The 21,132-nt window shown below is 38.3% G+C and overlaps 1 protein-coding gene across 1 annotated transcript; it reads right to left on the reverse strand.

The window, feature by feature from the left end:
• Nucleotides 1-74: 74 nt before the first annotated feature.
• On the reverse strand, nucleotides 75-18,691 carry LOC306882559 (serine/threonine-protein kinase VRK2-like; the record flags this gene model as incomplete). The annotated part of the gene is made up of 12 exons (XM_079437284.1): nucleotides 75-161; nucleotides 1,792-1,935; nucleotides 4,083-4,240; nucleotides 5,556-5,614; nucleotides 5,966-6,086; nucleotides 12,927-13,059; nucleotides 13,386-13,478; nucleotides 15,583-15,691; nucleotides 16,142-16,229; nucleotides 16,797-16,866; nucleotides 16,975-17,030; nucleotides 18,499-18,691. The coding sequence occupies 12 exons, from the start codon at nucleotides 18,689-18,691 to the stop codon at nucleotides 75-77; spliced, it is 1,311 nt and encodes a 436-aa protein (XP_079293410.1).
• Between the last annotated feature and the right edge of the window lie 2,441 nt (nucleotides 18,692-21,132).

Genomic DNA, 21,132 nt, shown 5'->3' on the forward strand with positions numbered 1-21,132 from the left:
ACGTGGTGTTACGGCTCCAGTGAGGGTAATACCAACAACAGTCAGTATCATAACAACAAGGATGATCCCTGATTTTACCCTGATTTGATCCATTTACCCATATCTTCTGATTTCCCAAAACCATCTCCTTCTCTGTAATGGTACGGAGTCCATTCAGCTTCCTGTCCACAAACATCACTTCCCCAGTGGTTTTCTTCATCATCAGTTTCTTCCCACTGGTTCTGATTCCAGCTGTCTTTCTTGCTGTAGTTCCCCCAGTAGTCAACTTTATGTTACGGATTCCTCCAGGCAGGCAGAGAAGACAAGGTCAGACAGTAATCCAAAACAACGGGTTTAATGACATTAACAATAACCGACATGTACTGAACAGAATGGGGGCTTTAAGTAGGTAGAAACTCAGGTGGTAGAAACTCTTAAGTAGGTAGAAATAGGCCGTTTGTGTACATAGAAAACGTCTTAGACCTTTGAGTTCAGCTCATGAAAAATGGAGGCAAAAACAAAAGTGTTGCATTTATAATTTTGTTCAGTGTATATTAGGGGCCAAGCACCAAAGGTGCTTAGTCATTTGTTGTATCCGTTAGTTTTCTTATTATTCTTCAGCAACTGTTTTTTTTTTCCTCTGGAAATCTATGGCAGACCATAGAAAGTTATGATATATCTGGCACACAGATCGAAGACAGTCTCAAAATTAACCATAGCATATTTGGAGGCTCCATTTCAAACTCTCTAGCACCGCCAATGGGCCAAATTTGAACTTGTATTTCTGCTAATATCTTTTCAAAAATAAACTTCTTTTTCTTCTGATTCCTTGGCTCATGCAGAGTTGAATGCATACCAAATTTCTACGAGTCAAGATTTTTTTCAATTTCGAATTTTGCGAAAAATCTTTTTTTTTTTTTACTTTGTCTGATTTTCACCAACATTGGCTCAGATCATCTTCAGACAATGCTGGCAAAACAAAGCGTGTTAATGAATTTGACGAAATTAGAGCAAAAATGAACAAGAGGCTGTATCTTTGCTATGCGGATTCTGACCAAATTTGGTACATGTTATACCAAGCATGACCTGAGGGCACGAGCAGTTTCAGCACAGCACCAACTACTGGTCAAAAGTTTATAATTTCAGAACAGTTTGACCAAAAATCATAAGATTGATCTGGTTAGATTCAGAGCTGCATACCGAATTGAACAATGCCTAAATTTTCTATGTCTGCCTTTATGGGCATCAGCCATTTTGAGTTTTGTTGTAAATTGCTGTTTCAACAAATGTCTTTAACAAAGGCCTCCAACCCTGCTCCTGGAGAGCTACCATACTGCAGAGCTAATCCAGCTAATCAAGGTGTGCAGGGCTACAGTACTTGATTACTCACAGGTGTGTTTAAGCAGGGTTGTAACTTAAGTCTGCAAGAAGATAGCTCTCCAGGAGCAGGGTTGGAGAACCCTGGCCTTTACTGAGTAATTAAAGACAACTCCTTATCTCTTTATTTTTGCGCTCTGTTGTGCTTGGCCCTTTAATTGCTGCTTACAACTATATTTTTTAATAATATTTACAATATTGCTGTTTTGCTGTATTTTTTAATCAAATAAATGCAGTCTATTTGAGCATAAGAGATTCAAAAACATTAAAAAAAATCTTGCAGACCCCAAACACTAAGAACAGTAGTGTATATATTTCCATGTATACTATGTAAATACCCATTTATACTGTGACAAAAATAAGTTTATTCCTAAATTGAACAATTGGTTTTTAGTTGGGGGGGGGGGGGGTTGTTGTTGTTTTTTCAAATTTTACCTGTTTATGTGTCTCTCGTTTTGTCTTGCTCCAAACTTTGTTTGGTGTTGACCTGCCCAACTCTTCCTCATCATCTTCCTCTGCTGTCACCACAGGCTTTGATCTTGCTGTTTTTTTCTCAGTAGTCTTTGGTTGACTTGAAGCCTGTGGGAGGTTAAGTTAAATTAAATGACAGAAATTTACTTGCTTTTGTCTCTGAGCATTCACGAGAGAGAAAGAGAGCACTCAATGTTCCCTCCCTGACCTGGATCCTGAGAGGAGAAGACCTGCCCTGATTAATGACATCTACTGCTCTCCCTAAGGTGGCAACTGTCCAAACTAAATTTGGCCACAGATCACCAGCGAGGTCAGCTGTAGGCAAAATAAACTCCAGGAGTGTTGGAGTGACACAAGGAACCGCTGGCCTCACGCTGCCTGACGTGGTTTCAGGAGAGCTGAGACACAAGGGGGACATTGATGGTGTTGTTTTAGCTTTTATTCAAAGGAACTGAAGCAACATCGTCTAGAAGGAGATGAACAATACCACAGAGAAAAATAGAACTACAAAGAAAAGGGCATTCAAATCTTGATGTCCTTGCTCTTGACACTGATGCTTTCCATCTGTGCAAAAAGTAGGGTGGTCAAGGTCAGAGGAAAAAGACACTTCTGCACACTGCTTTGTAAGAACTATCCATAGTCCATACATCCTTATAAAACTTTAAAATTATTAATGTCGTTTTTGTGAACAGTATTATACAGGGTATTAGGTAATACCTAAATACTTATGCTACTGTATTCTTTGTTGTATTCATTGATGATGTTGGTTTTGTTTGTGGTTTGTTATTTGTTTAATCCTGCTATCTGACCCTGTCTTGACTAGGTCTCACTTGTAAAAGAGGTTTTAACCTCAATGTGACTTTCCTAGTTAAATAAAGGTTATATAAAATACATTGATACTGCAACCATCACCCAACTACCTGGGCACAAAACAGGAACATCAATGTATTCACTGAAGGAACAATCAAATCTTCTCAGCTTTGAACTTGCAGTACTCATGGTTGTGGAGAATTACGAGCGTGGTCACATTTACCTTTGTTCGCCGATTTTTGAATTCCAGTCACTTCAATTGAAATCCAAGTAATCAGGAATTACGAGTGAGGGCAGATTTTTTTACTGGGTTCAAGTTGCTTAAGGGATCAAAAGAAAGCTACTTGGTTTAAAAGTTACAAGTTACAAAGTTACTATACTATTGACTTTTGACCATTTTTTTTGCAAGTGAAATTTCACTTAAATTTCTTAGTTCAATCATGGTATATTTTTTTTATATTATTCAAATCATCGTTTGTATGATTCATGCTTAGTTATAAAATACTAGAAAATTCAAAGGTGAGATGTGTTCTTCAGGTGATCCACTGTATTACTTACTGTGCAGAGTGGTTTCAATATCAGGCTACAAGTAGAGTAAATGACACTGTAAACACAGGGTATTTACCAACCCTTCTCCAAATCCTCAACACTGAGTCTTCTCTATTGAACCACAGATCAAACCGCTGGACAGCTCCACATAAAAATGAGAGGCAATTCTAACTGGCGCTCTTTTGGCCTCAGCAAAATGTGTGTATTCAACAGCCCCAAATTGGGTTGCTCGGGTGTTTGAAAAAGTTCAACGGTTCAAGTTGGCAGTGATCAACTGTGAAGTGATCTCTCCACTCCAGACCTCTTGAAAGCCAATAAGCCTTTTGGCAAGGTCAGCAAAGGTTAACCTACGACACCACAGTCAAGATCCACCAGCTCATTCCCCTTATAGAGGGACCACCAGCTCATTCCCCTTACCATTCTTGTCTCTAGTAATAGAGTGCAGGAATTCAGTGTGGTGTATTTTACGCCGTTCAATTCTGAATGCATATAGACACTGAAATACAAGCCTGCATGTGATTGCAATAAATAAAAGCGCTTTAAGTAAATAGCTCTCTTGTATGGTTTTGACACTGCATTGAGCTGTGGCCACAGGCTGAGGGCCTTCAGTAACTCTGATTCTGTCACCACTGTGTAAATATACTTTTTTCTGGTCTGCACTACTTCGGCCCAACTCCAACGCCGCCAATAGGCCAGTTAGACAGCTCTGAGCAGAAGTGGGAGTCAGTGTAGCAGGGAAAGGGTCAGAGGAGGGTTCCCAAACCTTAGCATCTCCTTCTCTCTCCCAGACAGATAAATCTGCCGCAGCCCACAGGCTGCTCCGAATGCTCCAGCCCCGGCTCATATGGTCTCTATTAAGACTACTGAGCTGCTGTGCCAAAGCATCTCACACTCACCCTTTGTGCGGTTGGCCTGGCTGTCTCTGACGGTCTCGGCCTAGAGAGGTCCAATGGGCCTTGCGGCCCGGCCACTGACAGAATCTTCCTGAGGGCCTGGTAGTCTGGCTTTTCATTGTAGCCAAGGTTTTTCACAAAGGACAGGTACCTGGCAATCTCTGCAAGGGGTCAGAAAGAAGGACATCTGAATACACAAAACCTAAAGGGATATTTCACCCAAAACAAAAGAACAGTCTGTCACCATTTACCCTCATATCATTCCAGACTTTCTTTCTTCTGTGGAACACAAAGAGATATTTTGAAGAGCATTTCAGTTTTTGTTCCAACAATGAAAGTTGGGGTCCAAAACTTATAAATAGCATTAAATTAATCTAAACCCCTCCATTTATCCCATTAGTTCAATCAAAATATAGAGGCTACATCGAATATAGCAACACAAAAGTCAAATAACATCAAAACTCATTGATTCTTACAGGTTACATGACCAAACATGACCATATTTGATGTAGGCTATGCATGCATGCATGCATACAGAACAGAATTGGACTATGCCATTTTAGGGCTTGAAGATTTTGACTTTCATAATACCGATAACAACAGCTGAAACATTCTTCAAAACATCCTTCATATTCTGCAGAAGAAAAAAACAAGTCTGTAACAACATGAGGGATGACGATCTTCTTTCTTGGGTGGACTATAACTTTAATACAATTTAAACAATCTTAAAAATCAGATGTTGACCAGGACGCATTGTCGAAACACCTCATCATGTGAAGCATCCTAAATGTATCTTTTTTGGCAACTTCAGAAGTGAGGACTACTGTGGAGGTGGACCATGGTTGTGTATTTGCATAATTCACAGATAAACCCCAACTGAGCTGGTCTGCATGTTTTATGTTGATGCATCCTGCAGTTGACCTAGATGCTTACTGAAAGCATGTGCAAAAGTCCGGCCAAGTGACAACCTGCATCTGCAGACTTAATTTTCATTCCAAAGGGAACAAAAACCACATCTTCCTAACAAATGGATGGTGGCAGGAACACAATGTAGAAGGGCCTCTCTGTTCATAAGAGAACACAAATGTGTGTCTAATATGGGCACCTTCCATTCTTCACTGTAATAAATATGCTATATGCAGTGCTACGCCAGTGTGCATTCTCTTTGTGGCAGCCCAGCTGAATGTATACCACATGCGCAGCCTTGATGCATGTTAGAGGTCTTATCTTTCTGGTCCAGCTGCAGCCAGCCTCTCAAGGTTGGGGGAATAAGGCCTCATCATAATCATAGATCACAAAGCCCCCTTTCAGAAGACGCACGTGCCCTCGCTCCCTGTGGAGGGGGGGGAGATACTGCAAGGATGCTAGAGTCCGTTGATGAAGGAGGGATGGCTTGTGGGGATGGCGAGGAAGAAAAGTCCCTGCCCCATACCTTGTTGATCAATGCAAATGGTCCGCACGCTCACGTGCACCTACCCGTGCTGGAGCCAGAGGTGGACATGATCAGGACAGAATCTGGCAGGTTAGACATCAGCCTGTGGTCAAGAGATGATAAAGGGAAAGGTTAACCAGAGGTCATGTTGCTAAATGCATCTGAATACACATCTTTGCTTTCAACTCTTTGAAATACACAACATATTTTAACAAATTTATTGTGGAAAAATCTATTCTCTATTCTAAAGGTCTGCAGATTGTTATAATCCACAGCTTGAATTTCCAGGCAATAAAGAAAATATGTGGTCTTACACCTTTGGTGGAGTTTTAAGGCTTTAACAAAGCAGTTGAGTGAATAATTCAGGCTGAAAAAGCACAGAAAGCCTCTGATCAGCATCCACTGTACACAGCAGAGCACAAGACCTAGACCTGTGGTGAAAAGGGGAACGTACTTGGCCTTGGCCTCCTGGACCTCAGCTGGGTTCTTAAGAGATGAGAGCCAGGGCAGAGTTCCACACTGCCAGTGAAGCAAGCAGTAGCCAAACACCTCCAAGTCTCCTCGTCTGGATGGGGCTGTTGAAGAAAGCAAAGATAAGGTAAAGAAGTTGAGTGTTAGTTGGGAAGCCAGTTAAAACCCTTTGATTGAATGACCCGTCCATTTGCTGCTGAAATATGCCCTTATAAAAAAGGCAGAGAAATGGAGGGGGGTTGATAGAGAGGAGTATTTTGTTTTCTCAGCTGGTGCCCTGGCCTGCCTCACAGGCTAACGGGGCTTTTCTAAGAGGGGCTGAGAGTTGAAAGAGTAGGTCAGTTTCCTCCCACCAGCGTTCCTCACATCTCTCTCACACTCCCACCTCCTTCGTCTGGTCTGGCGACTCGTCCAGGAACCTGATCCTGACGGCCTCTGACATGATCCAGACAGCCTGTGGCCCGGCCCGACACTCTCTCCAATGGAGAGCCAAGCAGTAAAACAAAGAAATAAATGTCTGGGCCCAAATAGTTTCCACATGTTTCTGGATTCCGTGGGGTCTCTGCTGGCCTTAAGAGCAGAGCTTGAGAGCGTGTGCTTCCTAGACCTCCTCCAACTCCACCTTTGCTAGCACATAACACAACTGCCATCTAGTGTAAATGTCTTTTGAATACTAAAAACTTTTTATAAGGCCACTTCATCTTTTATTGTTCTAAAAGGTGTCTACCCTGGGCTAGGTATCAATAGAGATTTCTCAAATTGGTTTATTTCTTATTCACAAACTCTTGATTTGATTCAGAATTTAATTTGATTAAATAAGATTGCAACTCTTTTAAGGATGCAGTTGTACATGTCAATTTTGCTTACATATTCTTACATATCTAATTCTGTAAATTGTACCAAGCTTCAGATGGATTCAAATCATCTTTTTGGATGATTCATTACAAGAACCAACTCATAAGAGCCTGATGTTTCAATGGAACTGAAGCACTCAGTTAGGATTCTGGCTACACGTCACATGGCATGTTTCTGATACACTGAAAAGAACCAGCTCGTAAGACTCATTCATTTAGAAATCAGGCTACACGATTCATCCTGTATATTTTTGATTTACTGAACAGAAGCAGCTCACAAAAGTCATTTGCTTGCAAGTCAGACTAAACTGGTCATGTTTGTTTTTTTGCGTGAAGCCTGTGAGAACTACTCAATAAAAGATGTTTAAAAAAAATAAATAAATAAATTTACCCTGCACTAAATTTTTTATTTCATTTTTATTGCAATGCTTAACTCATACACTAGATTCTACGAAACTGTTCTTAACCTCAGGAGCAGAAGAGATTAGTATTTTTGGCATCAATGCAAAGGTTTTGGTCTTCAAATAAGCCCAAGAGAGCTGGTTTCACACTTGCATAAGCTCAATGGGAATCTATCCCAGTTCAGTTTTAACAACACCACTCTAATGTTAAAGCAAAAGCATTTGCTTGAGCACTGAGTGTGAAATGGCCTCACTTAAACCGACTGATTAGTCTTACACCAACCAGACAGACAGCAGCAACACTTAGATATGAAATATTCATTTTGGATCCCAGCTATTCAACTAAAATACATTTTGGGTCAGACTGACCAATTACAGGTTGACTTTAAGCCAAGGACCCTCAATGAATTACGTTCACCTAAATTTAAATCTGAATGGAACAGTTTTGTCAGTTCTGCTCATATATGAGAGTTAAACTCCCGTTAAGCATGTCCCTTCATGAAAAGCTCCCTTCATGAAAAGCTCCATCAATAAGGGTAAATTAAGGCACATCATTTGTTCGTGCCTAGAGAGTGTATTAACTCAATACTGTAACTGCAGTCCATCTCCTGAGAAATTACCTATTGACTGCATTCATCAAAAGGGAAAATCTCTGCCTAAATCCATGACCATCATTGATCCGGCCATACCCATTACGGAGTCAGCCTCCCTGCCCGCTAGCCAGCAACACCATTAGGCCACGTATATAGGTTTTCTTTATTTTTCTTCAACCTTGACCAAACTAATTTAGCAAACACACAATTTAATAGAAAATATTTTAACATCCCTCACTGGTGACCTTGGAGAAAAAAAAGCCTCTTAAGTGGCATGTAAAAAGGGCACTATGACTAAAGACCAAAGTGCACAAGATAAGACATGCTCTTTAAACATTTTGCCCGCCTCTGTAATAGGGAACCGAAGAGGTGGGCTGCCTGGCCTAGTCCTGACACCGATTCACTTATAAAAAAAAGCCGATCCACAAGAATGATGTATTCCAGGCTGAGCACAACACCTTCCATCAGATAGAAGCTGTTGTTCATAATTACGGCCTATTGTTATTGCGATTATCCAAAGTGCCATGTCAAACTGTTGAACCTCTCTTTCTGAATTTCAGCCGGCTCACTTCAACCCTACAGGTGATAATTAGGCCTTTAGCACGGGGTTCAGCGGGACACGAAGTGCCCGTCTCTGCACTCCTCACCATGGTAACAAATCAACATCTGCACGGGGTGCCAGGGGCCAAAAGAAAAGAAACACTTTGCAATCTGCATTCATCTTCAGGGCAGACGATGCTAATGACCTACACAACAGCCGACGACAGCCTACGTCAAGACAGCTAGTGCGGTGACGTCGCCTCAACCACAGATTTTTAGATAGTGGCACAAACGCGTTTTGTCAAATTTACAGCCTCGCTGCTTTGAGTTTAGCTTTAGGAGTGGATCAGGACACTGAACTCCTGAGTCGGTGCATCAGTGGGCAGGTGTTTTTATAAACTCTCAAGTGTTACATCGCTTTCCATATGCAGTGTGATTTACACAGTACAACTGGCCATACATTTACAGAGCAGTGAAACAGAATCAGGACCATATGTAGAATCCTGTACATGAAAAGTTAACAAATTATATCAGGTAAGAACATGGTCTTGTCTGAAAGCAGCCAGACCTTGGTCTGAACCTGAGCATGATTTACTTTCTGATGCATCAAACAATGTGTTGTACTGAGTCTGCGCTATGAGTTACGAGTCATGCACTTTTTTCCGAATAATACACAAAGGCATTCCCACATATTCATCCTCCACATATAAAACTAACTTTATAATATAACACCTTACTGGAAATAACTTTTTTATCATGCTAGTAATTTTATAACTTGTTGATACCATGGACCCACAAACATGATAATCTTCTTAAAGGTGACATATCATGAAAAACTGACTTTTTTCTGTGTTTAAAGTGCTATATTAAAGTCCCTAGTGCATCTGCCAACCCAGGAAATGTGGAAAAGATTAACCCAGTATTTTTTTTGGTAAGCCTTTCTCTGCAAGCTTGTGAAAAGAGGAGTGTGTCAGATTCCGTGTGACAGCCACCTTCTGTGCGCATGCTTTGGATGTGTGTGCTCAGAAAACCGTATATCAGGAATTTTATATATTAATAATAATAATATTATTAATAATATTAATATTGTTTCAAAACGCATGATTTCAATGCGATAGACATGATAATCAAAATCAAACATGTTTTTTTTAGCAGAGTATCTGAGATACAAGCTGTAAAGGCACAGCCCTATTCTGGAAAAGGGGGTGGGGAGCAGCAACTCATTTGCATTTAAAAAGACATGAACGAAAACAGCATGTTTCTGTTTCCACTCAAAATAGGCATTTTCATAATTATATAAAAACTTATCTGTGGGGTATTTTTGAGCTGAAACTTCACAGAAACATTCTGGAGACACCTTAGACTTATATTACATGTTGTAAAAACGGGCATAATCAATGTTCCCTCAATTTTTTTTTCTTGCTGAGCAAAACTTTTCTCTGTTGGGCGGACATTTCGGGCACCTGAGCAAAAACATTCCTTATACCAGACCTGTGCAGCGCGCACACAAAAAAGTGTGTAACTTTTAAATTCAATGTGCTATTTATATTTGATTTGACCCTTGATGTAACTAAATGATGTACATTTTAGGCTATCTGAGAAAACATTGTTACAGTACAATACAATAGGGCTGTCAAAAAAAAAAAAAAAAAAATTAATATTCGTCGAATTTAAAATAAAAATCCACATTTGAATACAACACATTGTATTAAAATTTTAGGTGTGTGTGTGTGTGTGTCAGGCAGCCTTATCAGTGGCGCACGAGATGCGATGAAGATGTAGTTTTTTTAAGTGTTTTTTTAACCTATCCAGTTGAACCCACTGGATACGTTGCTCATTCAAAATACTGCGGAAAAAGAGAACATCAATGCGGAGATGACGTTTTTTACGTCAAATCTGGAACCAAGTCATTCACACAACATATTTTGCGGAGGGACATCTATCACCGTTGCACTCGCGTCTCACAAAAGAGAGTCGGATATTTAGAAAGCCATTTAAAATTATTGTAAGTTCAACTTTGAAAAAACATGTCTCATAACTTTATGGCGGGACGGGTCTCTCCCCATTCCACTGCATCTCATGTGCATCTGCACAGTTTTGTTTTATTCAACTGGTTTGCACTCCATCTGCCATGTGTCTTATGCCACTTTATCTATCTCTTTCTTTATTTTTCTACAAATGTCCTCATTTGTATATCTGTATAGTTGTATGTACATATGTTTAAACTGTATTTATCCATATTTGAACGTCTACTGTCAGGGTCTTAAATGTTAACTGTATGCACCTAGGGTCTGAGAGTAACGCAATTTCAATTCTCTGTATGTATGTGCTGTACATGTGGAAGAATTGACAATAAAGCAGACTTCACTTGACTTGACTTGACTTGACTTAGGCTCATCAAGGCTGTATCCATTTGATAAAAATACTGAATATTATTTCACAAAATAATATTTTAAAATATTATTGCAATTTAAATAAGTTTGTTTTATATATATATATATATATATATATATATATATATATATATATATATATATATATATATATATATATATATATATATATACTTTAAAATATAACTTGTGTTAAGTTGTGCTGCTTAATATTTTTTGGGACCTGTGATATTTTTCAGGATTCTTTGAGAAATAGAAAGTTAAAGAGAACAGTGTTTATTCAAAATAGAAATTTTGTGTTACAATATACACTACCCTTCAAAAGTCTGGGGTCAGTAAAAAAAATTTTCTTTCTTATTTTTATTTTTTTTAATTAATACTTTTATTCAGCCAGGATGTGTTAAATGGATAAAAAGTGATAGTAAAGACTTATATTGTTAGAAAATATTTATATTTTTTAACTAATGCTGTTTTTAGCCTAACTTTTTATTAGCCTAATCGTGTCGTGACGTGTATTGTCGATAAGCATAATCAAAGATTAAAAGAAAAAAGGTTCCAAAAATATTAAGCAATTTCAACACTGATAATAAATCTGAATATTAGAATGATTTCTGAAGGATCATGTGACACTGAAGAGTGGAGTAATGATGCTGAAAATTCAGCTTTGCTTTACAGGAATACATTATATTTTAAAATATATTAAAATAGAAAACCAATATTAGAAATGGCAATAGCCTAAGAGTTCACAATATTACTGTTTTTTTGTATTTTGATCAAATAAATACAGCCTTGATGAGCATAAGTGACTCGATTATTTCTTAAGTTTATAATATAGGCCTATATAATATCAAAACAACTGAAGCATTTAAACTGAGATCTGTAAGTTAAATATATTAAAAAAAACGTGAATATGTGAATTCTATCTAAACATCCCTATGAAGTACAGTTTGCACAATACTCTTGTGTGTGACTGTAAATGTCTCAGAGTTTTGTTACCGTTCTATGCCCATCATCCGTTATTTCCAACACTTAATCAAGCCACTCTTCTTTAATACATGAGGACGTTTTATTTCACATTTCATTGTGTTTGCATAAAATTCAATAAGTTAAAAAATAGTATTGTGTATATATTTAACATATAAATTAATCTAACATGTTAACTTTGACCAAATAAATATTTTAATATGTTAAAAATATACTTTAATATGTTTTCAAATATTATAAATATTTCACAAAACATTTCTGTAGACCACTTGGCATCATGGAGTTCTTGCTACAACAACTTGCTACATTTAGAGAGAAAAAAAATCACCCATTGTCAAATATTGAACTTTAAATATTTTTCTGCTGACTGGGCATCTTGTCTTTTTTTCATGCACTTTCAAAATTAACAGCAACAGAAACATGGCTATTAGCGAGCTTTACCACTGTGTATTCAGTATTGAACTCCTGTAATATCTTATGACCAATGCATTCAGAGATATTGGCTTTGATTCCCAGTTCAACAAAACATCAAAGCTTTAATTAATAGTAAATGCATACAAGATGCAGGTTATGACTTTGATTAATTAGGGATTTCTTGAATTAAATCTGCCCAAGTAAGCATGGATAGAACAATCAATATCCAATAAAAAGGACTGTACACAATTTACAAGTTAATATCCAATACCAGTGACCAAGAGTTGAGGACATGATACTGACAAGTCCCAGCAATATAAACAGGACCCCATTATAAGGTGAATAAAATGGATAGTGAATTCATAAATTTTGGTGAACCTCTTACTTTAAAGTGAACATGAGATTAAAACTATTTACTTCTTTAATGCATGTTCCTTGTCTAATTGTGGCTAATACATTGCTATTCCAAAGAAGGGCGCTTTGTATTTTTTAATCAAATTTACAAAACCACTTTCCTTTTCCCTATTACAATTCCAGATGGATAAAATAGTCCCAATCTATGTTTATTTTTCTCCCTCACATTGAATATCCTGTTTCACTTGCAAATACTAAAATTATGGAAGTAAAATGGGTTGTAAATGGCAATTCAGGTTGACTTTAACTGGGAAACGCAGAACATAAAATTGTGCATGATAACTTTGGTTTCTATCTATGTAATACCTCAGAGTGGTTTCAAAAGATAAAATAAACGACATTTCACATTACCTACTCCGTTGTGAGCGTCAATGCTTGTATACTCAGTAGTGCCATTGTGTCCTATCTTGGGGTTCTCTTTGTACTCTTTATGCTCACCATTAGGACAGTATCTGTATGAGAGACCATAGTCAGCCAAGTACACCTGCAGGAGATAAAGTCAGCATAAATCATCCCAAAGGCATTTTCTTTCAAACTGAATCCCTCCTACTGTATTTGGTATGTTAGTACTGCAAAGCACAAAGAAATGGGGTCAGTAATTAGGTTGTGACAGCAGATTGAGACGTTGATTATACTCAAGAATAAGTTCCAAATGTCATCAGTGCTGGCTTGCAGTCTTAGCAGGCGATCAATTAAAGTAATAGAAAACATTTTCATTTGCGTATGTGCTGCACTTGAATAGGTAATTTATACACAAAAAGATAACCGATCGTTTAAAATGTGATTGTGTTGATGTGTATGCAGACTCACCTTGCTTGGATCTTTGTGTCCCAGTAATAGATTGGCAGCCTTAATGTCAGCATGGACGTACTCATTGTCATGAATATATTCCAGCACATCCAGCTGTTGAGGGCAAAGTGACAGAGGGGAAGGTTAACGTGAATAATTTAGAAACCTCATAATGACCTACCGTAATGACTACTGGCAGATGAGCTAGATGCAAGATAGCTGGACTCCCAGCAAATGCAACTAAAGTTTACTCAAAATCCACTTTATTAAGTAATGCTGCTGTAAATACTTTCCACTTATTACATTTAATCTAACCCTCTATATATAATGAGGTCACATTATACATGCTCATGGGTCGAGATTACAGTGTGTTGATAAATTGTAATGAAGCAAACAGCAGTGTTGTTACTGTTAACTATAACTAAAACTAAAAATAGTTTCAATAATTGAAATTAAGCTGAAACTAATTAAAATATAAGATGTAAAATTTAAACTTCAATGAAAATTAGCAATGTTGACTTGACAGCTATCTGAAATAAAATGTTTAAGCTGAAGTACTGAAGTTACTAAAACTGAAATTACAGCTAAATACACACATTAAAAATAAAAATAAGAGTATATACAGGCACATCTAAAAAAAATTGAATATCATGAAAAAGGTCAATATTTTTTGTCACTCATTTCAGAAAGTGAAACCCATAGATTCATTACACATAGTGAAATATTTCAAGCCTTTATTTCTTCAATATTTGATGATTATGGCTTACAGATAATGAAAACCCCAAATTCAGTGTCTCAGAAAATTTGAATATTACATACGATCAATAAAAAAAATAATATTTTAAACAGAAATGTCAGGCTTCTGAACAGTATGTTCATTTCTATACACTCAATACTTGGTTGGGCCTCCTTTTGCATGAATTACTGCATCAATGCACCGTGGCATGGAGGCAATCAGCCTGTGGCACTGCTCAGGTGTAATGGAAGCCCAGGTTGCTTTGATAGCAGCCTTCAGGTCATCTGCATTGTTGGGTCTGGCGTCTCTCATTTTCTTCTTGATAATACACCATAGATTCTCTATGGGGTTCAGGTCAGGCGAGTTTGCTGGCCAATCAAGCACAGTAACACCATGGTCATTGAACCAGCTTTTGGTACCTTTGGCAGTGTGGGCAGGTGCCAAATCCTGCTGGAAAATGAAATCAGCATCTCCATAAAGCTTGTGAGGAGAAGGAAGCATGAAGTGCTCTAAAATTTCCTGGTAGATGGCTGCATTGACTGTGGACTTCAGAAAACACAGTGGACCAACACCAGCAGATGACATGACAGCCCAAATCATCACTGACTGTGGAAACTTCACACTGGACTTCAAGCAACATGGATTCTGTGCCTCTCCACTCTTCCTCCAGACTCTGGGACCTTGATTTCCAAATGAAATGCAAAATTTACTTTCATCTGAAAAGAGGACTTTGGACCACTGAGCAACAGCCCAGTTCTTTTTCTCCACAGCCCAGGTAAGACGCTTCTGACGTTGTCCTTGTTTCAGAAGTGGCTTGGTAGCCCTTTTCCTGAAGACGTCTGAGCGTGGTTACTGTTGATGCACTGACTCCAGCTTCAGTCCACTCCTTGTGAAGCTCTCCCAAGTGTTTGAATCAGCTATGCTTGACAGTATTCTCAAGCTTGCGGTCATCCCTGTTGCTTGTGCACCTTTTCCTACCCAAAATCTTCCTTCCAGTCAACTTTGCATTTAATATGCTTTGATACAGCACTCTGTAAACAGCCACACCTTTCAGTAATGACCCTCTGTGACTTACCCTCTTTGTTTAGGGTGTCAACGTTCGTCTTCTGGATCATTGCCAAGCCAGCAGTCTTCCCCATTATTGTGGTTTCAATAAACAAGAGATACCCGGAATTTATACTGTAGGGATGGCCATTAATTGAAACTCAAATGTAAATATTCTAATATTCTGAGATACAGATTTTTTACTTTCATGAGCTATAAGCTCTAATTATCAAAATTAAAACAAAAAAACTTTTTAAATGTTTTACTTTACATGTAATGAATCTAAAATATATGAAAGTTTCACTTTTTGAAATAAGTTACAAGAAAAAAATTAACTTATTTACAATATTCTAACTTTTTGAGATGTACCTGTAGATGATAACGCTGGCAAGTAGCTCTGAACTCAAACTAAATGTTGCACATTCAGCGGTGTCTCACCATGAGAACACCCAACTGCAGCACAGTGGGCTTCTTCACTTGTCCACCATTGTCCATAAACACCTTCTGCAGATCTGTACCCAGCCGATCTATCACCATAAACCTGTACCTACACAACCAGAAACCAAAATGAAAATGTACTGAAATGCACAATTATTAATACTAAAAAAACAAGATTATAGAAAACAAAAAAGATGCACGCTTGCATTTTTTAATGTCAAATTCAAGGCTAGCCTGTATGACAGTATATACTACTGGATGTGACTTTAAATGTGTCGGTAATGGGTAAAGATTTTTGTGAGCAGTTTAACAGTGGGCAGGACTGTTTTATATTATTTACACATGAGAATAACAAAAATACAAAGCAAAGTTTGTCCCATACTCACTTTTATTTTAGTGTTTTAAAACTGCTTTTGCACTAAACCCAGACTTATCATTCATTTGTTTTTGTTTTTGTTTATTTTTGTCCAGTGAGATCCAGACAGAATGAGAAATAATTACATGAGGCAAAGTACTCATGCCATGATGCAAGATGATAAGTCAAACTCAAGTACAATACCTTGTTCCATTACTTTCAGTCAGTCCAGACCCCCAGTAAGTTGGGATCCCCAAAAACTCCAGCTGTTTGGACTTCTTCCATTTGTTCACTGTGATTTCAGAGTTATAATTGTTTTAGCCATTTTACATATTTGCACATGCTTTATAAACACAACACATAATGTGATATACACATCTCTCACACACTCATAAAGAAGCACTTTTTCCAGCTTAGCTGGAAGCGGAATCTGTCTTGACTGGCTGTGCACCAGATTGACAGGTGGTCAGGGGCCCTTTGGAAAAACCAGCATCATTATCAGCAATTTGGTCACTCTCTCTGAATTAGAGCTCAAACAAGCTGGGATTGCATTAACGACCACAGAGGTGCATGTTTGCTTTGGTTTATTAATTCGCCTAGCAAGGCTAATTTACATCTATAGCCACTTCATCAGTGACACGTACTCCATGTTTGAGAACTCTCAGATGAAGATGAGGGGTCTTCAGCATTTTCATTCAACACTACTCTAAAGACTGCATCTGTTTCTACCTCCTTTGGCAATATTACAATGTGTTTATGTTTTTTTTTTGGGGGGGGGGGGTTATGTCTTGCATAACAACAGAATTCCATTACAAAATTTGAATAGAATTGAAGTTTAAAAAGGAACAAAGTATCTTACTAGTATCTGGTTTTGCTGCTCGTTGGTAAAATTTCAATTCTGAGAATAAAGGTCCATTTTCATGATATTCCTGAAAATGTGCAGTATAGACAGTAACAATTAGAAGCACTGTAGACATTTAGCCCATTTATATGATTATTAATGATATTTGTTCAAACTGTTTTAATATATTTCTTACCATTTTGATCACAAAATCAGTGTCATCGCGAACAGGGACATTTACATCCCGAGAGGCTGTAAAACATGAACAAATAAAAAAAAGGGAAAATTTTTAAACTTGGAGAAATATCCAATCCTAATACATCTAATCATTATCTTATGTGAATCAATTTGCGTCTATTTGGACACTTAAAATGTAAACATGTTTAACAAAATAGTGAACAAATAAATTACAAGTTTGAAAATCACTTTCAAATTCAAGGTTCATTTGCTATATAAATGTTCAGGTCTTTGAATTATGCTGCCCTAAATTACTCTGCCACCATGTCTAATGCCATATAAGAAAATTAAATAATAATGGAGTTTGGCAATACATATTTATGCAGAATATAACATCTTTACCCAGGTAAATCAGTCCAAAACCAGGAAAAATAGGCTACTATTATTTTTTTTAAGTAACTTATTTTTCCTGTACAAGCTGGTCAGCCTAATTTGTGAACAAACCATTCAGTGTGCATATTGAATCTCTCTGGCGGGTTTTAAAAACAACAGATTCATTGAGAATATCCGAATAAAAAGAACAATTCGTTCAAGAATCTTATAAAAAATATACTTTTCATTCGGCTAAAACTGATGATAGATGAGGTGTGCCATATATCTAATTACTCAAGGAATGTTTCAAGAGCTTTATACAATTGCTGTTAAAAAGGCATGCAACTTTATAGAAATCAGTAGAACATTTCCCTGCAGCTCAGAATCCCTGGGATATGAGCTCATTTGGGCTGTGTGGGCTGCAGGGCATAACTCCTTGGCTCTCTTGAAGTCCAGAGTGCAATGACACCAATCTTTCCATAAATGCCCCTTGTAATGAAGATGGCATAATTGTTGCAATTAGAGAGAGCAGCTTAGGATGGCCTTGCAGTGACCCACCTCAGCCCAGGTCCATATGGTCTGAAATAGATAATGAGTCTCTTAATGTGCTATGTGTACTCAAAATGGACTGTAAACGAACAGGCCATCAAGAAGTGATAGATCAGCCCTTGTGAAGCTGTCTTGAGTATGCCACACTTCTCTTTCTGTCATGTTCTGTCACTTTCTCGACTGCAAGGACACATCCCTGTATTTGTCATGTTCAGAATTTTTTGTTAAATTATATATAAAATTAAATTAAATATAAAATCATAACCATTGATTAAATAAAAACCTTTTTATCTTTATGCCACTGATGTTAACTGAAAAAAGGAAGAAGAAAAAAAAATTGTATTTTGAAAATATTACAAATTGTGAAAAAGTCCTTCCAAGGTCAAAGTTCAGAGAGGGAATAAAGTGTTGCACATGGTGAGTTTGCAACCAAATTGAAATGTTGTTTGTATAATTTGAAATTGAATTGTTTCACTTGGTTAATTTACATGTGTCACAGCCCAGGTAACCAAAACGGTTTGGCCCGATAATGGCCCAGATCCGGCAGGCTGGAAGAAATAACTCGGCCCGATTGCGGTTGGCAGACTCGGCATGGACATGGGATGAATGACACCCCAAATACACTGGACCGAGTCCGGCTGCCAAAACTGCCGGCATTGGGCCACAATCACGCCAACAAGAATTGTAACACTTAGGCAATACTGGCCCGAGTCTGGGTACTGAAACTGGGCCACAATCACGCCGACGAGAAATGAAACACTTAGCCTGTACTGGCCCAAGTCTGGGTACTGACACTGAGCCAACACCACCGGCATTGGGCCACAATCATGCCAACCGAAATGGTACACTTAGCTGGCACTGGTCTGACACTAGGCACTGAAACTGAGCCGACGCTGGGTCACAATCATGCTGACACCAAGCCGGAACTAGTCTCGTTCGCTAAATTAAAAAAATATATATACTTACACTTATTCATACAGAATTACAACTTCTAAAATATGTGTATTAAAGACTCCTTTCAGTTTTTACATAAAACCAGAGCTTTGAATAATTTGTTGTTCCACAAAATGACATTGTTACCTTAAAATCCTTAAGGTGGCATCTACTTCCAACGAAAATAAAACATATATTTTACAGTGTCCTTGTTAAACTCAGATTGATACCATGAATGGTGACACTGGTAAATGTTAACATTTGGGACATACCTTTGGAAGAATTTGTTTGCATTCAGGCCCGCTCTTTTCTTCCCCCATCTCTGTCCAAAGTAAGCAGCCATCTTTTGATGAACTTTTCAATCTCTCCATCTGATGCACTGCCAGTACCTGCATTTATTTGCACTGATTGAATAAAAAAAAGAAAAGAGATCAGTCGCAATACCAGTGGTGTCAAACGCAATTCCTGAAGGGCTGTAGCTCTGCGGAGTTTAGCCCCAACCAGCTCCAACTCACACCTGCTTAGAAGTTTCTAGTAATCTTGAAGACCTTGATTAGCTGGATCTGGTGTGTTTGATTATGGTAAACGCTAGCACTATATCAGCAAACTCACAATTATAGCTTCATTATAAATAAACATTACTTTGATATTATATGTGTTGAACGGTTTATTAAAATTATATTATATGTTAGATTATCATGTTTATTCACCAGGGTAGCAAGTTCTTCTGGTCTTCTGGCAATTAGCAGCACAAAAAAACCCATCAGGTTTTGTCATTAGATGTCAAAGCTAGTGTGCATATCTCTTGAAACTCATAAAGCAAAAATAATGTTAAAGTTCCCTTAACACAAATCAGGTCGTATACGAGTTATTTAGCACCGGGTGTTTCACAAACTTGAGGTGCGTTTCGAGAGGGGGAGCGGCGCTCGTTCGTCCGCTCCCCGGTTCCAGTAACGGGTGGCGCTCCGCACCGGCCGAACCCCGGAGGGCCGACCGGCTATCCCAGGCCAATCGAGTTCCCGCGGCGCTTCGGTATCGTCACGTCTAGGCGGGATTCTGACTTAGAGGCGTTCAGTCATAATCCCGCAGATGGTAGCTTCGCACCAGTGGCTCCTCAGCCAAGCACACGCACCAAATGTCTGAACCTGCGGTTCCTCTCGTACTGAGCAGGATTACTATTGCAACGACAGCAACATCAGTAGGGTAAAACTAACCTGTCTCACGACGGTCTTTATGAATTAAATCATTAATTTCCAAATGTAGTTAAAGAAAAAAGAGAATGTTGAATAAAAGGAAAAAGTATTAATAGGCATTAAAATAAAAAAATACATTAAGATATAACAAGGGTAGGTAAAATATATTATGTTTAAGTTTTAGTGTCACTTCTACATACTATTTACCACGTTGTAAATGGAGACCAACCCCCAGCACTCAACCTAAACTGGTCCGGGTATGCATGCCCATATCTCAGCCAAAATCAGACCAGCCCTTATGGTCCGTAATCGGGCCGAATGTGGCTAAATGTGCTGTGTCTCAGTGCATATCGGGCCAGATCCGCACATCCAAATCTGGCAACCATTACTGGGCCAGAGCTGGCTCACTTTCGGTGAGCCGCTGCCAGAACACAGCCGAGTGAGCCGACACTCAGCCACAATTGGCCCGATTGCGCTGGCTACCTGAGGGGTTACAATGGCTGCAGTGTTTTGATTTTTGAAAAAGTAATTCTAAAACTTTGTTTTAAATACTTTGGAGAACATTTTGGAAAATTATTATTTTCTGAGAATTGGTCACAGGTGACAGGGCTCTAACAAGCTGAAGATGATACTTTTCTACATTTTGCAATTAAAGCTTTCACCGATGTAAATAGTGCAGATCCGTGTGAGTATTTTTTTAGTTTTTTGTTTTTTTGTGTGTGTGTATGTGTGTGAGATTGTGTTGTGTTGGTTTTGACCTTTTTGGGTCAGGTAGCAGTAATACTCTGTGAAAGGAAAACATCGGCGTCAAAAAAAATATGCTGAACAGATGAGGAAAATGCATTTTAAAATGTCATGGCGTAACCCTACACAATAAAAAAGTTATGTATTTATGAATGCATTTATGGATGTATATGTAAAAGGGCATAATGACCTGACCTATCACAGATCATTACATTGACATACACTGTTGGCAAGAAGCAGCGCTGTCAAGGTGTAACACGTTGGCAGTGTTGGGGCTTTCAGCGCATGTTTAGTATTCTTCATGTGTGCAGTTCTTTATTAGCTTGTAGAGAGAAAAAAAAAAGGTGAGGATGCTGAAATTTTCTCTCTTATTCCCAGTATGGGTC

The sequence above is a fragment of the Barbus barbus genome (assembly GCF_936440315.1).
Source record: "Barbus barbus genome assembly, chromosome: 16".
Lineage (NCBI taxonomy): Eukaryota > Metazoa > Chordata > Actinopteri > Cypriniformes > Cyprinidae > Barbus > Barbus barbus.